This window comes from Tachyglossus aculeatus, chromosome 17 (assembly GCF_015852505.1).
Source record: "Tachyglossus aculeatus isolate mTacAcu1 chromosome 17, mTacAcu1.pri, whole genome shotgun sequence".
Classification (NCBI taxonomy): domain Eukaryota; kingdom Metazoa; phylum Chordata; class Mammalia; order Monotremata; family Tachyglossidae; genus Tachyglossus; species Tachyglossus aculeatus.
In genome coordinates this window covers 57,361,222-57,382,238 of record NC_052082.1, presented here as the reverse complement: position 1 = coordinate 57,382,238, position 21,017 = coordinate 57,361,222, and the positions used below count along the sequence as shown (strand labels likewise).

Sequence of the window (21,017 nt, the reverse complement as noted above, 5' to 3'; positions counted from 1 at the left end):
GTTCGTCCACCAGTCCGAGGGCACACAGCGAATCCTCTCCGTGGATCCGTCCTTTCCGGTGGGGCCCGCCTGGGGAAGTCAGGAGGTTTCCTCTGCTCCTTCCCGGCACGTCCAGCCCTGTGGCTTGGATCAGGAATGCCAGGAGGCTGGTGGGGGCCGGGGGGCGGGGGGGATGGGGACAGAGGCCTCTGGGGTGGCCCAACTGGTCAGCATTGCCGCTCGGACACGGATGCTTTCTCTCCCCACTGTGCCTATGTGGGGGTTGGAAGGCCAGTCTAGATCACCGGTCATCCACCCCCTCAATGGACCGGAGAGGCAACTCTGGCCATAGGCTCTCCACCTGTCCCAGTAATAATAAAAAATAATAATAACGGTACTTGTTAAGCTCCTACTATGTGCCAAGCACTGTTCGGGGTGGATAGAAGAAAATCAGGTTGGACACAGTCTCTGTCCCACATGGGGCTCACACTTGATTTCCATTTTACAGATGAGGCAACCGAGGCCCAGAGAAGGGCCCCCTGGAATTCACCTCCGCTGCTCTGGGAGGCGGGAGCGGGGCCAGGCCACCAGGACTCCCTGGGGAGTGGGTGAACAGGCCGAAAGGACTGGGGAGGGAGTGGCGGGGGGGGACCAGTGGAAGACCAGGAAGCCCCCCCATCCAATTCAGAGCCTCGGTTGGGCCAGGCTGGGTGAAAAGAAGGAAAATTAATAAACTTAAATGGAGTTAGAGTAGTGGTAACCCAGAAACTCTGGGCCCCAACCCTATCAGACTCTCCCACTCACCCCATCCTCTCCCTCAGCTCCTTCCTCACTGCCAGACCTTCCCACTCATCCCATCCCCTTCCTCACCCCAATCCCCTCTCCCATCCTCAGTTCCTCCCTTATCCCTCAGACCCTTCCCCTCCTTAACCCCCAACTTCTCCCAGGCACCCTAAGCTCCTTCCTCACCCTCCAGCCCCTCCCAGTCACCCCCATCCCCTCCCCTCACCCCCCCTTCACTTCCCCACAGGAGACCCAACCTCTTCCCCCTCCTTCCCTCTAACTCCGGGGTTTCCAGGAAAGCCCAGCTACTTCTGTTCCCTGGCTGGGAAATGAGCAATTGGTTTCAACCAGGGAATCCCTTTTCCTCCCTGTACACTCTGACTTGGGGCTGGGCCCAGTCCTCCCCCACACATGACACCCCCGGCACAGGGGTGACCCATACTCTATTTCACTTGTACATATTCTGTTTATTTTATTTTGTTCATATGTTTTGTTTCGTTGTCTGTCTCCCCCTTCTAGCCTGTGAGCCCGCTGTCGGATAGGGACTATCTCTATATGTTGCCTACTTGTAATTCCCAAGCGCTTAGTACAGTGCTCTGCACACAGTAAGCGCTCAATAAATACGATTGAATGAATGAATGAGCCCCCCTACCTAGCCGGGCATAGAGAGGGATCCCCACTGACTGAAGTGAACGCAGCCCATTGCCGTGGCACCACAGAGAGGCAGGAGGTTGCCTTGGTAGCCTCTGTGGCCTTCAGAACCCACATTTTCATTCATTCAATCAATCAACCAATCAATCGTATTTATTGAGCGCTTACTGTGTGCAGAGCACTGTACTAAGCGCTAGGGAAGTCCAAGTTGGCAACATCTAGAGACGGTCCCTACCCAACAGCGGGCTCACAGTCTAGAAGGGGGAGACAGACAACAAAACAAAACATATTAACAAAATAAAATAAATAGAATAGATATGTACAAGTAAAATCAATCAATCAATCAATCGTATTTATTGAGCACTTACTGTGTGCAGAGCACTGTACCAAGCGCTTGGGAAAGTCCAAGTTGGCAACATCTAGAGACGGTCCCTACCCAACAGCGGGCTCACAGTCTAGAAGGGGGAGACAGAGAACAAAACAAAACATATTAACAAAATAAAATAAATAGAATAGATATGGACAAGTAAAATCAATCAATCAATCATATTTATTGACTGCTTACTGTGTGCAGAGCACTGGACTAAGCGCTTGGGAAGTCCAAGTTGGCAATATCTAGAGACGGTCCCTACCCAACAGCGGGCTCACAGTCTAGAAGGGGGAAACAGAGAACAAAACAAAACATATTAACAAAAGAAAATAAATAGAATAGATATGTACAAGTAAAATAAATAAATAAATAGAGTAATAAATACGTACAAACATATACAAATATTACAGGTGCTGTGGGGAGGGGAAGGAGGTAAGGTGGGAGGGGGATGGAGAGGGGGAGGAGGGGGAGAGGAAGGAGGGGGCTCAGTCTAGGAATTCATTCAGTCGTAGTTATTGAGCACTTACTGTGTGCAGAGCACTGTAATAATAATAATAATGATGGCAATTATTAAGCGCTTACTAGGTGCAAAGCACTGTTCTAAGCGCTGAGGAGGTTACAAGGTGACCAGGTTGTCCCACGTGGGGCTCACAGTCTTAATCCCCATTTTACAGATGAGGTCACTGAGGCCCAGAGAAGTGAAGTGACTCGCCCAAAGTCACCCAGCTGACAATTGGCGGAGCCGGGGTTTGAACCCATGACCTCTGACTCCAAAGCCCGGCCTCTTTTCCACTGAGCCACGCTGCTTCTGTACTAAGCACTTGGGAAGTCCAAGTTGGCAACTTAGAGAGACGGTCCCTACCCGACAACGGGCTCACAGTCTAGAAGACGGGCTCACATTCTTTTTTGATGGTATTTGTTAAGCGCTTACTATGTGCCAAGCGCTGTTCTAAGCGCTGGGGAGGATACAAGGCAATCAGGTTGTCCCACGGGGGGCCAGCTAATGTTCAGGATTCCTTCTGTGAGCCCCCCATGGGACAACCTGATCACCTTGTAAACTCCCCAGCGCTTAGAACAGTGCTTTGCACATAGTAAGCGCTTAACAAATGCCATTATTATTATTATTATTATTATTATGGGCCTGTGCAGACTTTCTCAGCGTCAGAGGTGCAGGACAGAGGGGTCCAGGTGGGTGAGGGGTCAGCCCACCCTCCCATGGTCCCCCCACCCTGTATCCCACTGTTCTCCGGTTACTGGACTGGACGAGTAGCTGCCAGGAGAAAGGGCAAGGACGTGGTCGGCTGATGCCCAGCCGGGGGCACGTCGAGGGCACCGGGCATGACCCCAGCAGGGCCACCCACCCCTCTGTTCAGAGCTCCCCATCACTGGGGGCAGGGTGGGTGGCGGGGAAGATTCATTCATTCATTCAATCACATTTATTGAGCGCTTACTGTGTGCAAAGCACTGTACTGAGCGCTTGGGAAGTACAAATTGGCAACCTATAGAGGCGGGCCCTACCCAACAGTGGGCTCACAGTCTAGAAAGGGGAGGCAGACAACAAAACAAAACAAGTGGACAGGAGTCAATACCATCAGAATAAATAGAGTTATAGCTATATACACATCATTAATCATCATCATCATCAATCGTATTTATTGAGCGCTTACTGTGTGCAGAGCACTGTACTAAGCTCTTGGGAAGTACAAATTGGCAACATATAGAGACAGTCCCTACCCAACAGTGGGCTCACAGTCTTAAAATAAGTCTAGTAAATATGCACTACTACTACTACTAATAATAATGATAGCATTTATTATGCTATCATTTTAGCATAATAATTAGCATTTATTTATGTTTGTACATATTTATTGCTCTATTTATTTATTTATTTATTTTACTTGTGCATATCTATTCTATTTTATTTTGTTAGTATGCTTGATTTTATTCTCTGTCTCCCCCTTTTAGACTGTGAGCCCACTGTTGGGTAGGGACTGTCTCTAGATGTTGCCCACTTGGACTTCCCAAGCGCTTAATCCAGTGCTCTGCACACAGTAAGCGCTCAGTAAATACTATTGAATGAATGAATGAATGAATGAATAAACATGATTGAATGAATGCATGAATGAATGAACAGAGACTATATCCAACCTAACTTGCTTATATCGACCCCAGTACTTCGTACAGTGCCTGGCACATTGTAAGTGCTTAACAAATACCAAAATTATTATTATTATTATGTCTGCAGTGTGATCTTGGGCACGTCACTTCACTTCTCTGTGCCTCGGTTCCCTCATCCGCAAAATGGGGATTAGGACCGTGAGCCCCATGTGGGACAGGGACGGTGTCCAACCTGATTATCTTGTAGCTATCCCAGGGCTTAGAACAGTGCTTGGCACATAGCAAGCACTTGACAAATACCACAATTATTATTATTATTATTAGGAGCAGTTAATTTCCCCAGATTCCCAGAGAGGAAGTGATCACCGGGGGTCTTTGTCCCCCACTCCCCGGGGGTCTTAGGGATTTGGGTAGGGACCGTCTCTAGATGTCCCCAACTTGTACTTCCCAAGCGCTTAGTCCAGTGCTCTGCACACAGTAAGCGCTCAGTAAATACGATTGAATGAATGAATGAATGAATAAATCCTCCAGCTGTTTCCCAAATGGAGCTTGCCATGGGGGTGGAGGGGCTGGGTGGCTCTGACCCAGGCAGGGATTATCATCATCATCAATCATATTTATTGAGCGCTTACTATTTGCAGAGCACTGTACTAAGCGCTTGGGACGTACAAATTGGCAACATATAGAGACAGTCCCTACCCAACAGTGGACTCGCAGTCTAAAAGGGGGAGACAGAGAACAAAACCAAACATACTAACAAAATAAAATAAATAGAATAGATATGTACAAATAAAATAAATAAATAAATAAATAAATAGAGTATCTGCTTCACACTTGTGCTGAAGAGGCAGATGCCATCCTAATTCTTGGGGATGAGGGTGGGCTCGTTCCTGGGGGCTGGAGAAGGGAGCTCTGGGTGTTTCAGGGTCTGGGGGATGCCCATCCCAAGGAGGTGATGGTCAGCTTTGGGCTCCCAGATTCAGTTTTCCTGCCTGTAGAATGGGCTAACAGTAGCCAGATATCAGGATGGACACAGGGCATAATGGAGGGTGAGGTGCCCTAAAAGGGGCTCTCCCCCTTTTAGACTGTGAGCCCACTGTTGGGTAGGGACTGTCTCTATATGTTGCCAACTTGGACTTCCCAAGCACTTAGTACAGTGCTCTGCACACAGTAAGCGCTCAATAAATATGATTGATGATGATGATGATGATAAAGAGGAGCACGTTTTCTCCTCCCGGGGGGTGGGTGGGATGGGTGCGCCCGCTGGGCCGGCACTCACTCGGCCCCGCTCGTGGCTGTGCTTTCCCCCCCATCTTACCTCCTTCCCTTCCCCACAGCACCTCTACATATGTTTGTACATATTTATTACTCTATTTATTTATTTGTTTATTTTACATATTTATGACTCTGTTGATTTATTTTACTCGTACCCATCTATTCTATTCTATTTTATTTTGTTAGTATGTTTGGTTTTGTTCTCTGTCTCCCCCTTTTAGACCGTGAGCCCGCTGTTAGGTAGGGACCGTCTCTAAATGTTGCCAACTTGTACTTCCCAAGTGCTTAGTACAGTGCTCTGCACACAGTAAGTGCTCAATAAATACGATTGATTGATTGATTGATTGATTTTACTTGTACCTATCTATTCTATTCTATTTTATTTTGTTAGTATGTTTGGTTTTGTTCTCTGTCTCCCCCTTTTAGACTGTGAGCCCACTGTTGGGTAGGGACTGTCTCTATGTGTTGCCAACTTGGACTTCCCAAGCGCTTAGTACAGTGCTCTGCACACAGTAAGTGCTCAATAAATATGATTGATTGATTGATTGATTGATTGATTTTACTTGTACCTATCTATTCTATTTTATCTTGTTAGTATGTTTGGTTTTGTTCTCTGTCTCCCCCTTCTTGACTGTGAGCCCACTGTTGGGTAGGGACTGTCTCTAGATGTTGCCAACTTGGACTTCCCAAGTGCTTAGTACAGTGCTCTGCACACAGTAAGCGCTCAATAAATACGATTGATTGATTGATTGATTTTACTTTTACCTATCTATTCTATTTATTTTATCTTGTTAGTATGTTTGGTTTTGTTCTGTGTCTCCCCCTTCTAGACTGTGAGCCCACTGTTGGGTAGGGACTGTCTCTATATGTTGCCAACTTGTACTTTCCAAGCGCTTAGTACAGTGCTCTGCACACAGAGCATTTATAATAATAAATAAATAATAAATGCCATTATTATTATTATAGTAAGCGCTCAATAAATATGATTGATTGATTGATTGAGGCGGGGGCATGGCCTGCCTTGGCAGTCATGGGGGGAGAGCGGGTCCCACAGTCAGGACACGGCCTACAGCGTGGAAGGCAGCCGAGCGGCGGAGGACGATGAGGTAGAGGCCGTTGAATCTGGCAAGAAGGGAGGTCGTTGGCCACCGTAATGAGGGCAGTTTCCATGAAAAGGGCGGAAGCCAGAAGGCGAGGGGTCGAGGAGAGAATTGGAGGAAAGGCAGTGGAGGCGGAGAGCGTAAACAACTCACTTGAGGAGTCTGGAAAAGAAAGGTAGGAAGGGGATGGGGCCGTAACTGGAGGGAGCCAAGGGGTCAGAAAAGGGCTTTTTTTAGGGGAGGGGAGACGTGGGAGTGTTTACAAACCATGGGGAAGGAGCCATTGGAGAGTGAGTGGTTGAAGATAATACTAACAAGCGCTCAATAAATACGAATGAATGAATGAATGAGGTCACGGGTTCAAATCCCGGCTCCCCCACTTCATTCATTCATTCGATCGTATTTATTGAGCGCTTACTATAATAATAATAATAATGATGGCATTTCTTATTTATTTATTATTATTTACGTTTTGTTTTGTTGTCTGTCTCCCCCTTCTAGACTGTGAGCCCACTGTTGGGTAGGGACCGTCCCTATATGTTGCCAACTTGGACTTCCCAAGCGCTTAGTACAGTGCTCTGCACACAGTAAGCGCTCAGTAAAAACGATTGAATGAATGAATGAATGAATGAATTAAGCGCTTACTATGTGCAAAGCACTGTTCTAAGCACTGTGGAGGTTACAAGGTGATCAGCCCCCTCCTTCCTCTTCCCCCCCTTACCTCCTTCCCCTCCCCACAGCACCTGTATATATGTATATATGTTTGTATGTATTTATTACTCTATTTTAATTGTACATATTCTATTTATTTTATTGTGTTAATATGTTTTGTTTTGTTCTCTGTCTCCCCCTTCTAGACTGTGAGCCCACTGTTGGGTAAGGAGCGTCTCTGTATGTTGCCAACTTGTACTTCCCAAGCGCTTAGTACAGTCCTCTGCACACAATAAGCGCTCAATAAATACGATTGAATGAATGAATGAATAATAATAATGATGATGGCATTTATTAAGCGCTTACTATGTGCAAAGCACTGTTCTAAGTGCTGGAGAGGTTACAAGGTGATCAGGTTGCCCCACATGGTGTTCACAGTCTTCATCCCCATTTTCCAGATGAGGGAACTGAGGCCCAGAGAAGTGAAGTGACTTGTCCAAAGTCACGCAGCTGACAAGTGGTGGAGCCGGGATTTGAACCCATGACCTCTGACTCCTAAAGCCCGGGCTCTTTCCACTGAGCCACGCTGCTTCTCGTGGTCAAGATGGTGGTGAAGGAGGGAAAAGAGGGGATGCTGCCTGTTTACTTGTATTGATGTTTTGATGCCTGTTTACTCGTCTTGATCAATCAATCAATCAATCGCATTTATTGAGCGCTTACTGTGTGCAGAGCACTGTACTAAGCGCTTGGGAAGTACAAGTTGGCAACATATAGAGACAGTCCCTTCCCGTCTTGTCCCCGCTAGACTGAGCTTGTTGTGGCCAGGGATTGTCTCTCTTCACTGCTGTATTGTACGTTCCCGAGCACTTAGTACAGTGCTCTGCACACAGTAAGCGCTCAACAAATATGACCGATGACTGACTGAATGAAAAATATCAAAAATAAATGCAAATGGATGGAGTCAGAAGCGCAGATGGAGGGAAGGGATTTTTAGGAGAAGGTGAAAGATCTCCTCTTGAGATTCTGCTTGGGAGAGGTGGGAAAGTTGAAGGTTAATTAGTAAGTAGCATGGCCTAGTGAAGCAGCATGGCTGAGAAGCGGCGTGGCTCAGTGGAAAGAGCATGGGCTTTGGAGTCAGAGGTCATGGGTTCAAATCCTGGCTCCGCCAACTTTGGGCAAGTCACTTCACTTCTCTGGGCCTCATTTACCTCATCTGTAAAATGGGGACTAAGACTGTGAGCCCCCCGTGGGACAACCTGATCACCTTGTAACCTCCCCAGCGCTTAGTACAGTGCTCTGCACACAGTAAGTGCCCAATAAATACGATTGAATGAATGAATGAGTACCTCCTTCCCCTCCCCACAGCACCTGTATATATGTATATGTTTGTACATATTTATTACTCTATTTAGTTTACTTGTACATATTTATTCTATTTATTTTATTTGGTTTGTATGTTTTGTTTTGTTGTCTGTCTCCCCCTTCTAGACTGTGAGCCCGCTGCTGGGTAGGGACCGTCTCTGTTGCAAACTTGTACTTCCCAAGCGCTTAGTACAGTGCTCTGCCTACAGTAAGCGCTCAATAAATATGATTGAATGAATGACTGCCATTATGATTATTATTATTATTATTAGTGGACAGTGGGAATCACAGGACCTGGGTTCTAATCCTGACTCTGCCACTAGTCTGCTGTGCGAACTTGGTCAAATCACTTTGCTTCCCTGTGCCTCAGTTCCCTGGAAAACGGGGATTAAGACAGTGAGCCCTATGTGGAACAGGGACTGTGTCCAACCTGATTATCTCAGAGAAGCAGCGTGGCTCAGTGGAAAGAGCCTGGGCTTTGGAGTCAGAGGCCAGGGGTTCGAATCCCAGCTCTGCTACATGTCTGCTGTGTGACCTTGGGTAAGTCACTTAACTTCTCTGAGCCTCAGTTACCTCATCTGTAAAAAGGGGATTGACTGTGAGCCCCACGTGGGACAACTTAAACACCTTGTCTCCTCCCCAGCGCTTAGAACAGTGCTTTGCACATAGTAAGCGCTTAACAAATGCCATCATCACCATCATCATCTCATACCTACCCCAGCGCTTAGTATGGCAGAAGGCACCTAGTTAGCACCTAACAAATACCATTAGAGAAGCAGCGTGGCTCAGTGGAAAGAGCACGGGCTTTGGAGTCAGAGGTCATGGGTTCGAATCCCAGCTCCGCCACAAGTCTGCTGTGTGCCCTTGGGCAAGTCACTTAACTTCTCTGAGCCTCAGTTACCTCATCTGTAAAAATGGGGATTAAGACTGTGAGCCCCAGGTGGGACAACTTGATCACATTGTATCCCCCCCCAGCGCTTAGAACAGTGCTTTGCACATAGTAAGCGCTTAACAAATGCCATCATCATCATCATCATCACCATTAACAAAAAAAAAAAGAAAGGTTGTAGCCTGTTTCTGCCATTAGATTAAAAATTCCTTGAGGACAGAGGACGTGTGTCTTGTTGATATGCTACCCTTCCAAATGTTCAGTACAATGCTGGGCACTCAGTAGGTGCTCGGTCAGTATGACAGATTGGTGATCGATTAATTGAGTAGTAATGGGACAGCCCCTGGCCCTTCCCAGTTGCTCCCACTGTGAGCCCACCGCTGGGTAGGGACTGTCTCTATATGTTGCCAACTTGTACTTCCCAAGCACTTAGTACAGTGCTCTGCACATAGTAAGCGCTCAATAAATACGATTGATGATGGGCTGAATTTCCCTCGCCTGATATCTTCTCTGTCCATGTTCCTGTCTGGCTCTGTCTGTCTGTCATTGCCTCCGTGTGTCTGTGTGTGTTTGTCCGTGTCTCTCTCTGTCTCTGTGACTCTCTGTGTCTCTGCCTCTGGGTCTCTGTCTCTCACTGTGGCCATTTGTCTCTGTCTCTGTCTCTCTGTGTCAGTCTCTGTCGAAGGTTTGGGGAAATGGTGCCAGATTGAGGGTGTGATCTATCAGCATCACCATCAGTGATATTTATTGAGTGCTTACCACATGCAGAGCACTGTGCTAAGCGCTTGGGAAACAGCAATCCAAGTTGATGGACACGTTGCCTGCAACGAGCTGACATTTTATAATAATAATAATAATAATGTTGGTATTTGTTAAGCGCTTACTATGTGCAAAGCACTGTTCTAAGCGCTGGGGAGGTTACAAGGTGATCAGGTTGTCCCATGGGGGGCTTACAATTTTATTCCCCATTTTACAGATGAGGTAACTGAGGCACAGAGAAGTTAAGTGACTTGCCCAGAGTCACACAGCTGACAGTTGGCAGAGCTGGGATTTGAACCCATGACCTCTGACTCCAAAGCCCAGTCTCTTTCCACTGAGCCACAGCTTTTATGAGGCTGAAGTCAATCAATACTATTCATTGAGCGCTTTACTGTCTCTATGTATCTGTATCTGTATATACTTATATATATCATCAATCAATCGTATTTATTGAGCTCTTACCATGTGCAGAGCACTGTACTAAGCGCTTAATGGCCTTGTGAAGCGGAACATATATGTATATGTTTGTATGAATTTATTACTCTATTTTATTTGTGCCTATTTATTCTATTTATTTTATTTTGTTAATATGTTTCATTTTGTTCTCTGTCCCCCCTTTCTAGACTGGGAGCCCACTGGTGGGTAGGGACCGTCTCTAGATGTTGCCAACTTGGACTTCCCAAGCGCTTAGTCCAGTGCTCTGCACATAGTAAGTGCTCAATAAATACAATTGAATGAATGAATGAATGAATGAATGAATATCTTACTCCTCAACCGCCCATCTCCCTGCTGATGCTCCTTGATCCGGTTCTCATCAGTTTCCCCATGGGCACTTCCCCTTGCTGGCCGGTCTGTCCTGGCCTGTGGGCTCAGAGAGGGGCTTTTGGGTAGTTGTCATACCCACAACCTCATTCTCACTTCCCTCTCACTTCCTTACTGTCTTCTTTCCATCCGTGACTCTCCCCCAGTGACTCAATCTTGTCCATCCCACATCCCTGGCTTTCTCCTCAGCTTGGACCCCTGACTCTTCCCCAGAGAGCCAACAAGGACCGTCCAACACCTCTAACTCTCCCCTTCTCCATCCCTGACTCCCCCAGTGACCCAGCACAGATCATCCAACACCCTGACCCTCCCTTCTCCACCCCGTCTCTCCCCCGGTGACCCAGCAAAGACCATCCGACACCCCTGACTCTCCCCCTCCATCTCTGATTCTCCCCCAGTGACCCAGCACGGAAAGCTCGTCCGTGGATCCCTCCAAACCCCTCTGGCATCTGCTGGCGTTTCCAGCTCCCTGTGAGAACGGATCCTCTGTTCTCCCTTGGCCGGGGGGAAGGCGAGCTCCTTTCGTTTGACCTCAACTTGTATTTGTCTTTACGCTCTGCCTCACCTCCCATCAGCCAGATAAATCAAAATGTCACCACGGCAGGTCGAAATGGCCTTGTGAAGCGGAACATAAACTCCCCTGCTGGCTGGGTGGCTTCTCCCTCGGCTGATTCAATCTCCCCGGCTGAGGGAGCGGCTTATTGCCGTTCACCAGGGAAACCGAGGCTGAGGAGGGATGGGGGTGGCACCGTTGGCTCTCCAAATCTTCTAGTCTCGGTCCCCACCCAATAGGTGCTCTACCTCCCTTCTGGGATGGGGGATTGGGCTGGGGGGACTGAATTGGGGGGACTGGATTGGGGGTACGAATCCCTTAGGTGCTTCCAGCAGCAGGGGTGAGGGGTGTAGGGTCCTGGGGATGTAAAATGGGAGTCCCTCACCATGAATGCTGATTGTAAGCTCCCTAAGGGCAGGACCTATCCTTGTTCCCCTATTTGCTCCTGCAGCTCAGTGCTCACAGTACTCTGCACTCCACAGGAGCTACTGGTTGACCAGAAATGGGGCTGGAGGCCGGAGTTGGACAGGTCATGCTCATGCGTGGGGCTTCGTGGGCCTCGTATGCTTCCTTTCTCACAGCAGATTGAAAGGCGCCGACCCGAAGCCCATCAGCGCGTGCTGTGACGGGCCGTGTCCTTTGCCCTGCTCAATACGAGTGCGCCAAGGCCCAGTCCTCACCCCCTCTCCCTGACCCACCCCCCTAACCCAATTCCCAGGGGGAGCCACCCGAGGGACTCAAATTCAAGCAGGAGTCGAGGTCTCCAGGGTCTTCCCTCTCCCACTCACGTTTCAGAAACAACAACAATCCCTCGATTTTGTTGGGCGCTCCTACTTCCCCAGAGCATCCACGGTCTCATTCCCCTCACGACGATCGATCAATCTGAGATGCCTACTGAGATGCCTAGAGAAGCGGCGTGGCTCAGTGGAAAGAGCCCGGGCTTGGGAGTCAGAGGTCATGGGTTCAAATCCCGACTCCGCCAACTGTCAGCTGTGTGAGCTTGGGCAAGTCACTTTGAGTTCCCTCATCTGTAAAATGGGGATGAAGACTGTGAGCCCCACGTGGGACAACCTGGTCACCTTGTATCCTTCCCCGGTGCTTAGAACAGTGCTTTGCACTTAGTAAGCGCTTAACAAATGCCATCATCATTATTATTATTATTAGTGTATTAAAGGCTCCCCTTTTCCTCTTCTCCCACTCCCTTCTGCATTGCCCTGACTCGCCCCCGTTATTCATTCCCCTCCCAGCCCCTCATCATTTAAGCCCATATCTGTCATTTATTTATTTGTATTGACGTCTGTCCTCCCGTCCTAGACTGTAAGCTCACTGTGGGCAGGGAATGTGTCCGTTTATTGTCGTAATGTGCTCTCCCAAGCGCTCAGGACAGGGCTCCGCACATAGTAAGCGTTCAATAAATACGATTGATGATGATGATGATGTATATATGTCTGTACATATTTATTACTCTATTCATTTATTTTACTTGTACATATCTATTCTATTTATTTTATTTTGTTAGTATGTTTGGTTTTGTTCTCTGTCTCCCCCTTTTAGACTGTGAGCCCACTGTTGGGTAGGGACTGTCTCTAGATGTTGCCAGTTTGTACTTCCCAAGCGCTTAGTACAGTGCTCTGCACACGGTAAGCGCTCAATAAATACGATTGATGATGATGATGATGTATATATATCTGTACATATTTATTACTCCATTTATTTATTTTACTCGTACATATCTATTCTATTTATTTTATTTTGTTAGTCTGTTTGGTTTTGTTCTCTGTCTCCCCCCCTTTAGACTGTGAGCCCACTGTTGGGTAGGGACTGTCTCTAGATGTTGCCAGTTTGTACTTCCCAAGCGCTTAGTACAGTGCTCTGCACACAGTAAGCGCTCAATAAATACGATTGATGATTGATGATGATGAATAAATACGATGGAATGAGTGAATGAATGAACCCATCAGTCCCACCCGGCCGGTCTCTCCGGAGGGGATGGGGAAGGGGGCAGAAGGGGGACTGGAGGAATAGAGTCAGAGGACGGGTCCGGGCTGGGTGGACGGTTTGGGCCGGAGAAGACCCTCAGTTGTTCTCGGTCTCAGAACGGCTGTACATGTGGTGGGTGACGTAATTTCTCACTCTCTCAGAGTTTCTGGGCCTGGAGATGTCTGTGCTGCCGGAGCTGCTGAAGCTGCAAGGGGGATCAGGTGGCGAGTGCTTTTTTTGGCCCCTCAGGATACCCCCATCCACCCCCCTTGGGGGAAACTGAGGCACCAGAAGGTGGGAGCGGCCCAGAAGGTCAGTGTCAGCACCCAGGATTCCCAGCTGTATCCCCATAATCTTGGGCTCGCCCCCCACAGCCCTGTGCCAGATCCCCGGGACCAGCCGAAAGAGCCCGGGCTTGGGAGTTGAAATCCCAGCTCTGCCGCTTGTCAGCTGTGTGACTCTGGGCAAGTCACTTCACTTCTCTGGGCCTCAGTGACCTCATCTGTCCAATGGGGATGAAGACTGTGAGCCCCACGTGGGACAACCCGATCACCTTGTATCTTCCCCAGCGCTTAGAACAGTGCTGGGCACATAGGAAGCGCTTAACAAATGCCATCATCGTCATTATGATTACCATGCCTGGATGAGAACGCTGGCGAGGGCGCCCAGCAGGAGGGCGAAGAGCACGGAGAGGATAGTGGTGATCACGATCATTCCAGGGCCGCGCCTCGCCGGGCCGGGGTCGCCGGGCTCCTCGGCTGGCAAGCGGAAGGCGGTTAGGGGGAAGGAGCGCGGAGCAGGGATGAAAAACATTTTTCCCTCCTCAGCCAGAGGCAGCTGCCGCACGCTTCCAACTCTACATGGATAGTCTGCTTCCTGCTCCACCTCCCAGCTTTCCCAGCCTCCGTCTACCCCCGTACGGGAAACCTGTTGTGGGCAGGGAATGTGTCCGTTTATTGTTGTATTCTCCCAAGTGCTTAGTACAGTGCTCGGCACTGACTGACTGACTGACTGAATGAATGGAAGGATCTGTCTCATCGCCCCATTTGACAATGCCTCCTATCACTGCTGCGCCTACCTGGATGATGCCACCACAAACTCACTCCGTCATGTACCACCCAACCGGGCAGCGCTAGGGTCTGGAGAGAGTCTGGCTTTGGGCCAGGGCTGAGTAAAGAGGGGCCAGACCCTCCCCACACCCCCGGACAATTACCTTCTTTCAGAGTGATATTATCAGACCACTCCGTCTCTGCCACGGGCCCGCTATCATTCATCACCAGAAACTTGACCCTAGGAGGGAGAGAAGTCTCCATGGAGCCCCCAGACCCTATTCTGGCTCCTTCCCGTTCACAAAAAGTGTCATATCCTCCCTTTTCCACCGCTGCCGGCCCCAGCTTTGACTGCAGGGCCTCCGTGCTTCGTGTACCGGCCTCCCTTTCCGCCTCCCCTCTCCTCACGCCCCTCCCCGCGGACCCAGCTGCCCCCTCCCAGAAAATCCAGGGTGGAATTCCCACCTTCCCAAGACCCCCCAGGAAGCAGCAGGAGGAATAGGGTAGGTGGCGAGGAGACAGAGGCTGGGTGGGCTGACCCTGTCTCTGTGTGGTCACCCTTGGAGGTTTCCAGGGTTGGGGGTGGGACCCAACTTGGGGTGGGTTGGGGGCTCTTACCTGTAGGGCCCGGGCCACGTCAGGGGACTGTTGCACGGTCCGGAATTGCAGTTGAGCTCCTGGCCCACCCGGAGCACGGAAAGGATGCTGGAGTTACCTCCCCCGGGGTATAGGTCCCTGGTGGCCCTCATGGTCATGTAATACTGCTTCTCGGCAAGGTCTGAGAAATAGGTCACCTCTTCGGGATTCGCAGGGTTCGAGAAGTTGTCCGTGGCTGTCCGGAGGCAAGGAGGTAGACTATAAGCTCGTTGTGGGCAGGGAATGTGTCTGTATATTGTTGTATTGTGTTGTATTGTTGAGCCGCGAGAAGCGGCGTGGCTCAGTGGCAAGAGCCCGGGCTTTGGAGTCAGAGGTCGAGGGTTCAAATCCCGGCTCTGCCAACTGTCAGCTGTGGGACTCTGGGCAAGTCACTTCACTTCTCTGGGCCTCAGTGACCTCATCTGTAAAATGGGGGTTAAGACTGCGAGCTCCCCGTGGGACAACCTGATCACCTCGTAACCTCCCCGGCGCTTAGAACGGTGCTTTGCACATAGTAAGCGCTTAATCAATCAATCGTATTTATTGAGCACTTACTGTGTGCAGAGCACTGGACTAAGCGCTTGGGAAGTCCGAGTTGGCAACATCTAGAGACGGTCCTTACCCAACAGTGGGCTCACAGTCTAGAAGATGCCATTAAATAAATGCCATTATTTATTTATTTTATTGTCCCCTCCCAAGGCCTCAGTACAGTGCTCTGCACACAGTAAGTGCTCAATAAATACGATTCATGAATGAGGAGGACCGAGGTCAGAGGTCACCCTCACTCTTCCGGGCATCATCCAATTTTCTGGGTCCCCTCTGTCCCTCAGGTTGAGTTTTCCATCTCCCCTGCATCCCAGGCCCTGGTCTCAGCCCAGATGGAAATGGGGGGTGGGGGGCAGGGGAGGCTGAGGGGTCCCCTGGAAGGAGGCAGGAGGAGGCCCTGGGGTGGGGTCCCCTAGGAGGATCACGGGGGAGGCCCTGGAGTGGGGTCCCTGGCTCATCCGCATTGCTCCACCCTCTCCCAGCCCCTTCCCGGAGCGCTTCCTCTACGCGTGGCTGTGGGGAACACCTGAGCCCTTTCCAGTTCCCCTTCCTGAAGAGGCGGCGAGGGGGGCAGGGTCTCTGGGAAGTCCCCGAAGGTCGGAATTGGAACTCAGGACCCCCCAAAAAGGGCAGGGAGCCGGCGGGCACAGCCCCAACTCTCCCGCCGGCTCACCGTTGCTGTAGGCCACCACCAGCCAGATGTCGTCCAAGTCGTCGATGGCGCTGCTGTTGAATCGGCCCAGGGGCTGGTCCAGAGTGAAGGTGGACCCCGTGAGCTTCCCTTCCAGGGGGCGTGTCGTGATGACTGGGGTGTAAGGAATCTTCTCTGGAGGTGGCAGCCAAGGAAAAACAGAGAGAACGAGGCGGGGTCGGCACCCGAAACACGGCCGCTTGCGGGGGAGTCCACGGGCCTCCAGTTGGAGGGGCCAGCCTGGGGCTCACGCTGGCCCCAAGCCACTGTGGAAGAGGGATGGTGGAACCCATCCACCGAGCAACACCCCCCATCCCACAGACATCGCTGTGGCAATGTCATCCTCGTGAGCTTGCCGAGACTACTGACCCCCCATTTTCCCAGACTGAGCCCCCTTTTTAATAATAATAATGATGGCATTTATTAAGAGCTTACTATGTGTAAAGCTCTGTTCTAAGCGCTGGGGAGGATACACGGCGATCAGGGTGTCCCACGGGGGGCTCACAGTCTTCATCCCCATTTGACAGAGGTAACTGAGGCCCAGAGAAGTCAAGCGATTTGCCCAAAGTCACACAGCTGACAACTGGCAGAGCCGGGATTTGAACCCACGACCTCTGACTCCAAAGCCCGGGCTCTTTTCACTGAGCCACGCTGCTTCTCTTTTTCCCAGACTGAGCCCTCTTTTTCCTCTCCTCCTCCCCATCCCCCTGGACCTACCTCCTTCCCCTCCCCACAGCACTTGTCTATATTTGTACAGATTTATTACTTTATTTATTTTACTCGTACATATTTGCTATTCTATTTATTTTGTTAATGATGTGCATATAGCTATAATTCTATTTGTTCTGACGATTTTGACACCTGTCTACATGTAATGTTTTGTTGTCTATCTCCCCCTTCTAGACTGTGAGCCCGTTGTTGGGTAGGGACCGTCTCTATCTGTTGCCGACTTGTACTTCCCAAGCACTTAGTACAGCGCTCTGCACACAGTAAGCGCTCAATAAATACAATTGAATGAATGAATGAACGAGCCCATTGTCGGGTAGGGACCGTCTCTATCTGTTGCCGACTTGGACTTCCCAAGCACTTAGTACAGCGCTCTGCACATAGTAAGTGCTCAATAAATACGGTTGAATGAATGAATGAATGAATGAAGTCCCAACAGTCCACAGGGATAACAGGGACACTGGGACATCGTCCACACGGAAGCAGCCACTTAGCTGTGTGGCTTTGGGCAAGTCACTTAACTTCTCTGTGCCTCAGTTACCTCATCTGTAAAATGGGGACGAAGACTGTGAGCCCCAGGTGGGACAACCTGATTACCCTGTATCTACCCCAGTGCTTAGAACAGTGCTTGGCACATAGTAAGCACTTAACAAATACCATCATATATAACAACCAGTGTGAGCTCATCTCTAGAGCTCTAGATTCTAGAGCTCATTATGGGCAGGAATGTGTCTGTTTGTTGTTATATTGTGCTCTCCCAAGCGCTTAGTACAGTGCTTGGCACACAGTAAGCTCTCAATAAATACGATTGAATGAATAATAATGATGGTATTTGTTAAGCACTTACTATGTGCAAAGCACTGTTCTAAGAGCTGGGGAGATACAAGGTGATCAGGTTGTCCCATGTGGGGCTCACAATCTTAATCCCCATTTTACAGATGACGGAACTGAGGCCCAGAGAAGTGAAGTGACTTGTCCAAAGTCACACAGCCGACAAGTGGCGGAGCCAGGATTAGAACCCATGACCCCTGACTCCCAAGCCCGGGCTCTTTCCACTGAGCCACGCTGCTTCTCTAATCCAGAAGTCTGGATGGGCAAGGCCAGGAGTTGGGCCAGGCAGGGGGAGGAGGGGGGAGGTTCTGGGTTCGAATCGGACCGGGCTAGCCCTGAGTGAGGTTCAGCCTGGTCCCTGACTTTGCCCTGGGTGAGATCACTGTGGGCAGGGATTGTCTCTCTTCATTGTTATATTGTACTTTCCCAAGCGCTTAGTACAGTGCTCTGCACACAGTAATGCTTGATAAGTACGATTGAGTGAATAAAAGGGGATTCGGCCTGTGGGCATCATGGAACTATAGAACCCCGGGAGCGGTGTCCCTCTCTTCCAACAGACCCAGGAAATCTGGCCACCCCGGGGCAGGGATTGTCTCTCTTCATTGCTGTATTGTATTTTCCCAAGCGCTTAGTACAGTGCTCTGCACACAGTAATGCTTGATAAGTACGATTGAGTGAATAAAAGGGGATTTGGCCTGTGGGCGTCATGGAGCTATAGAACCCCAGGACCAGTGTCCCTCTCTTCCAACAGACCCAGGAAATCTGGCCACCCCGGGGCAGGAATTGTCTCTCTTCATTGCTGTATTGTACTTTCCCAAGCGCTTAGTACAGTGCTCTGCACACAGTAATGCTTGATAAGTACGATTGAGTGAATAAAAGGGGATTCAGCCTGTGGGCGTCATGGAGCAACAGAACCCCAGGAGCGGTGTCCCTCTCTTCCAACAGACCCAGGAAATCTGGCCACCCTGAGGCAGGGATTGTCTCTCTTCATTGCTGCATTGTACTTTCCCAAGCGCTTAGTACAGTGCTCTGCACACAGTAATGCTTGATAAGTACGATTGAGTGAATAAAAGGGGATTCGGCCTGTGGGCGTCATGGAGCTATAGAACCCCAGGAGCGGTGTCCCTGTCTTCCAAGAGACCCAGGAAACCTGACCACCCCGGGGCAGGGATTGTCTCTCTTCATTGCTGCATTGTACTTTCCCAAGCGCTTAGTACAGTGCTCTGCACACAGTAATGCTTGATAAGTACGATTGAGTGAATAAAAGGGGATTCGGCCTGTGGGCATCATGGAGCAACGGAACCCCAGGAGCGGTGTCCCTCTCTTCCAACAGACCCATCCCTGGGCAGGGGTTAGGTGGGGAGGTTGGGCTTATAGGGAAAGTGGTCGGCCGTGAGCGTCTCTGACCCCCCCAGGTGCTTCATTCATTCAATCGTATTTATTGAGCGCTTACTGTGAGCAGAGCACTGTACTAAGCGCTTGGGAAGTACAAGTCGGCAACAGACAGAGACAGTCCCTACCCAACAACGGACTCACAGTCTAGAAGGCGGGGTGGAAGCAGACAACAAAACAAAACATGGAGACAGGTGTCAAAATCGTCATGCCCCCTTCCTTGCTCCCAGCCTTCTCAAACAGGCCACACAACTGGCATCGCTCTTCAATCCCCCGTCTGCCCTCCTGCTCTCTTGAGCCCAGATCTGCCATGCCAAGGAGGATGGGCCGGATCCAGAGGACGGTGGCATCGGTGGGGTGGGAACAGGGGTCATTTGGGGGCTGGGGGCTGTGTGGGTGGGCCCTGGAGCCTGGTCTGAGCGGCCCAGTGAGAGGGCCGAGTGGGACTCTGATGTTCTTATGGTATCTCAGAGCTCCATTAGAGAGCACAGGTGCCCTCAGGAGAATCCAGCTGGTGCCTAATCATGCCCAGGGAGTACTGGCGGGGTGGGGAGGTGCCACCCTAAGGGCTGGGAGTGGGGCAAGGAGACCCCTTGTCCAAACTGGCAGGGGTGAGGCAGAGTGGGGCCTCAGGCCATGCCCAGGCTGGGGAAGTAAACCGAGGACCAGTGTGGGGTCCCAATTCTGGAGTCGCTAGAAGCCCTGGGGCCCGAGCCCAGTCCGGGTTCTTTCCCAAGGCCTTTTAGTACCCCTCTACCCTCACCCCCCAACTCCAGTCAAAAGCAAAGGACAAGAAGCCAGCTGGGCTCTGAGCAGGGGTGACCATCATTCCCCCTGCCCCCCCGCAGGGATCCTGACCAGCAGTCTCAGATTTCCGAGGCGGGGGACGGGAGTAGGGGCAGGGACAGAGGCAGGGAAAAGACAGGGGCAAGCTCCCCCCACCCCGCTCCCAACCCTCACCCCACCTCACCCTGCATCCCAGAGCTTGGCAGAGGGGGAAAGGACAGGGGTGTCTACAGAGGAGGGTCCATCTCTTGGCCTCCGGACTTCTGAGAAGGGGCTGGCTGGGGAGGGTGTCCTCTGGGGGTGTCCCTGGGCGCCCCCACACCAGCCCGGCTGGGGAGGTGGCAGAGAGACTGGCAGCAGCAGTGCCTCTATTCCCACCCTTTTCCCTTCACCGTGCTCTTCGCCAGATTCATTCGGGAACAGAATTCCAATCCACGCCCAGCGGGCAGGGGGCGGGGGGGTCCCTACCCCCTCCTCTGAGGAGCCCGGGAGACCCTGTGAGGGGGGGCTTCCCCCCAAGTCTCTTTTTCTAGAGGTCCAGGAAAGCCCCCAGATGGCCCTGGGAGCCCCCCGGCCCCCGCCCCCCTTAGTGGCCGCCCTCCGGGGCCCGCTCTCACCCAGGCCGGCCCCGGGCCCCGGGCTGGCCAGCAGGAGCAGCAGGGGCAGCAGGGGGGGGCGAAGGGGGCCCATTCCCGCCGCCTGGGCCCCTCCGGCTCCTCGTCGTGTCCGGGCGGGCGAGGGCATCGGCCGGAGCGGGCGGCAGGACACTGGGCGGACGGTGCCCCGGGAGCGGGCTTAAGGCGGCCGGGGGAGGCCCGACGGCTGCCCGCCCAGCCCTGCCCAGCCCAGCCCAGCCCCGCCCCCGGGACAGCCCCACGACAGCCCCCACCACAGCCCCCACCACAGCCCCCACCACAGCCCCCTGGACAGCCCCCAGGACAGCCCCCACGACAGCGCCAAGACAGTCCCCCGACAGCCCCCAGACAGTCCCCCGGACAGCCCCCTGGACAGCCCCCCGGACAGCCCCCATGACAGCCCCAAGACAGCTCCCGGACAGCCCCCTGACAG

General features: G+C 51.2%; 1 protein-coding gene across 2 annotated transcripts; it reads right to left on the bottom strand.

Annotated features, from left to right (window-relative positions):
• Window positions 1-13,251: 13,251 nt before the first annotated feature.
• On the bottom strand, window positions 13,252-20,708 carry UPK3BL2 (uroplakin 3B like 2). 2 transcript variants are annotated; one of them, XM_038759658.1, is made up of 6 exons: window positions 20,567-20,708; window positions 16,197-16,349; window positions 14,960-15,173; window positions 14,506-14,582; window positions 13,927-14,050; window positions 13,252-13,497 (listed from the first exon to the last, which is right to left on the bottom strand). In XM_038759658.1, exons 1-6 carry the CDS (start codon window positions 20,691-20,693, stop codon window positions 13,389-13,391), a joined length of 804 nt encoding a protein of 267 aa, XP_038615586.1. In that variant the 5' UTR covers window positions 20,694-20,708; the 3' UTR covers window positions 13,252-13,388. The 2 variants fall into 2 exon arrangements, with proteins under 2 accessions (XP_038615586.1, XP_038615587.1); XM_038759659.1 differs by lacking the exon at window positions 20,567-20,708 and adding an exon at window positions 20,134-20,275.
• Between the last annotated feature and the right edge of the window lie 309 nt (window positions 20,709-21,017).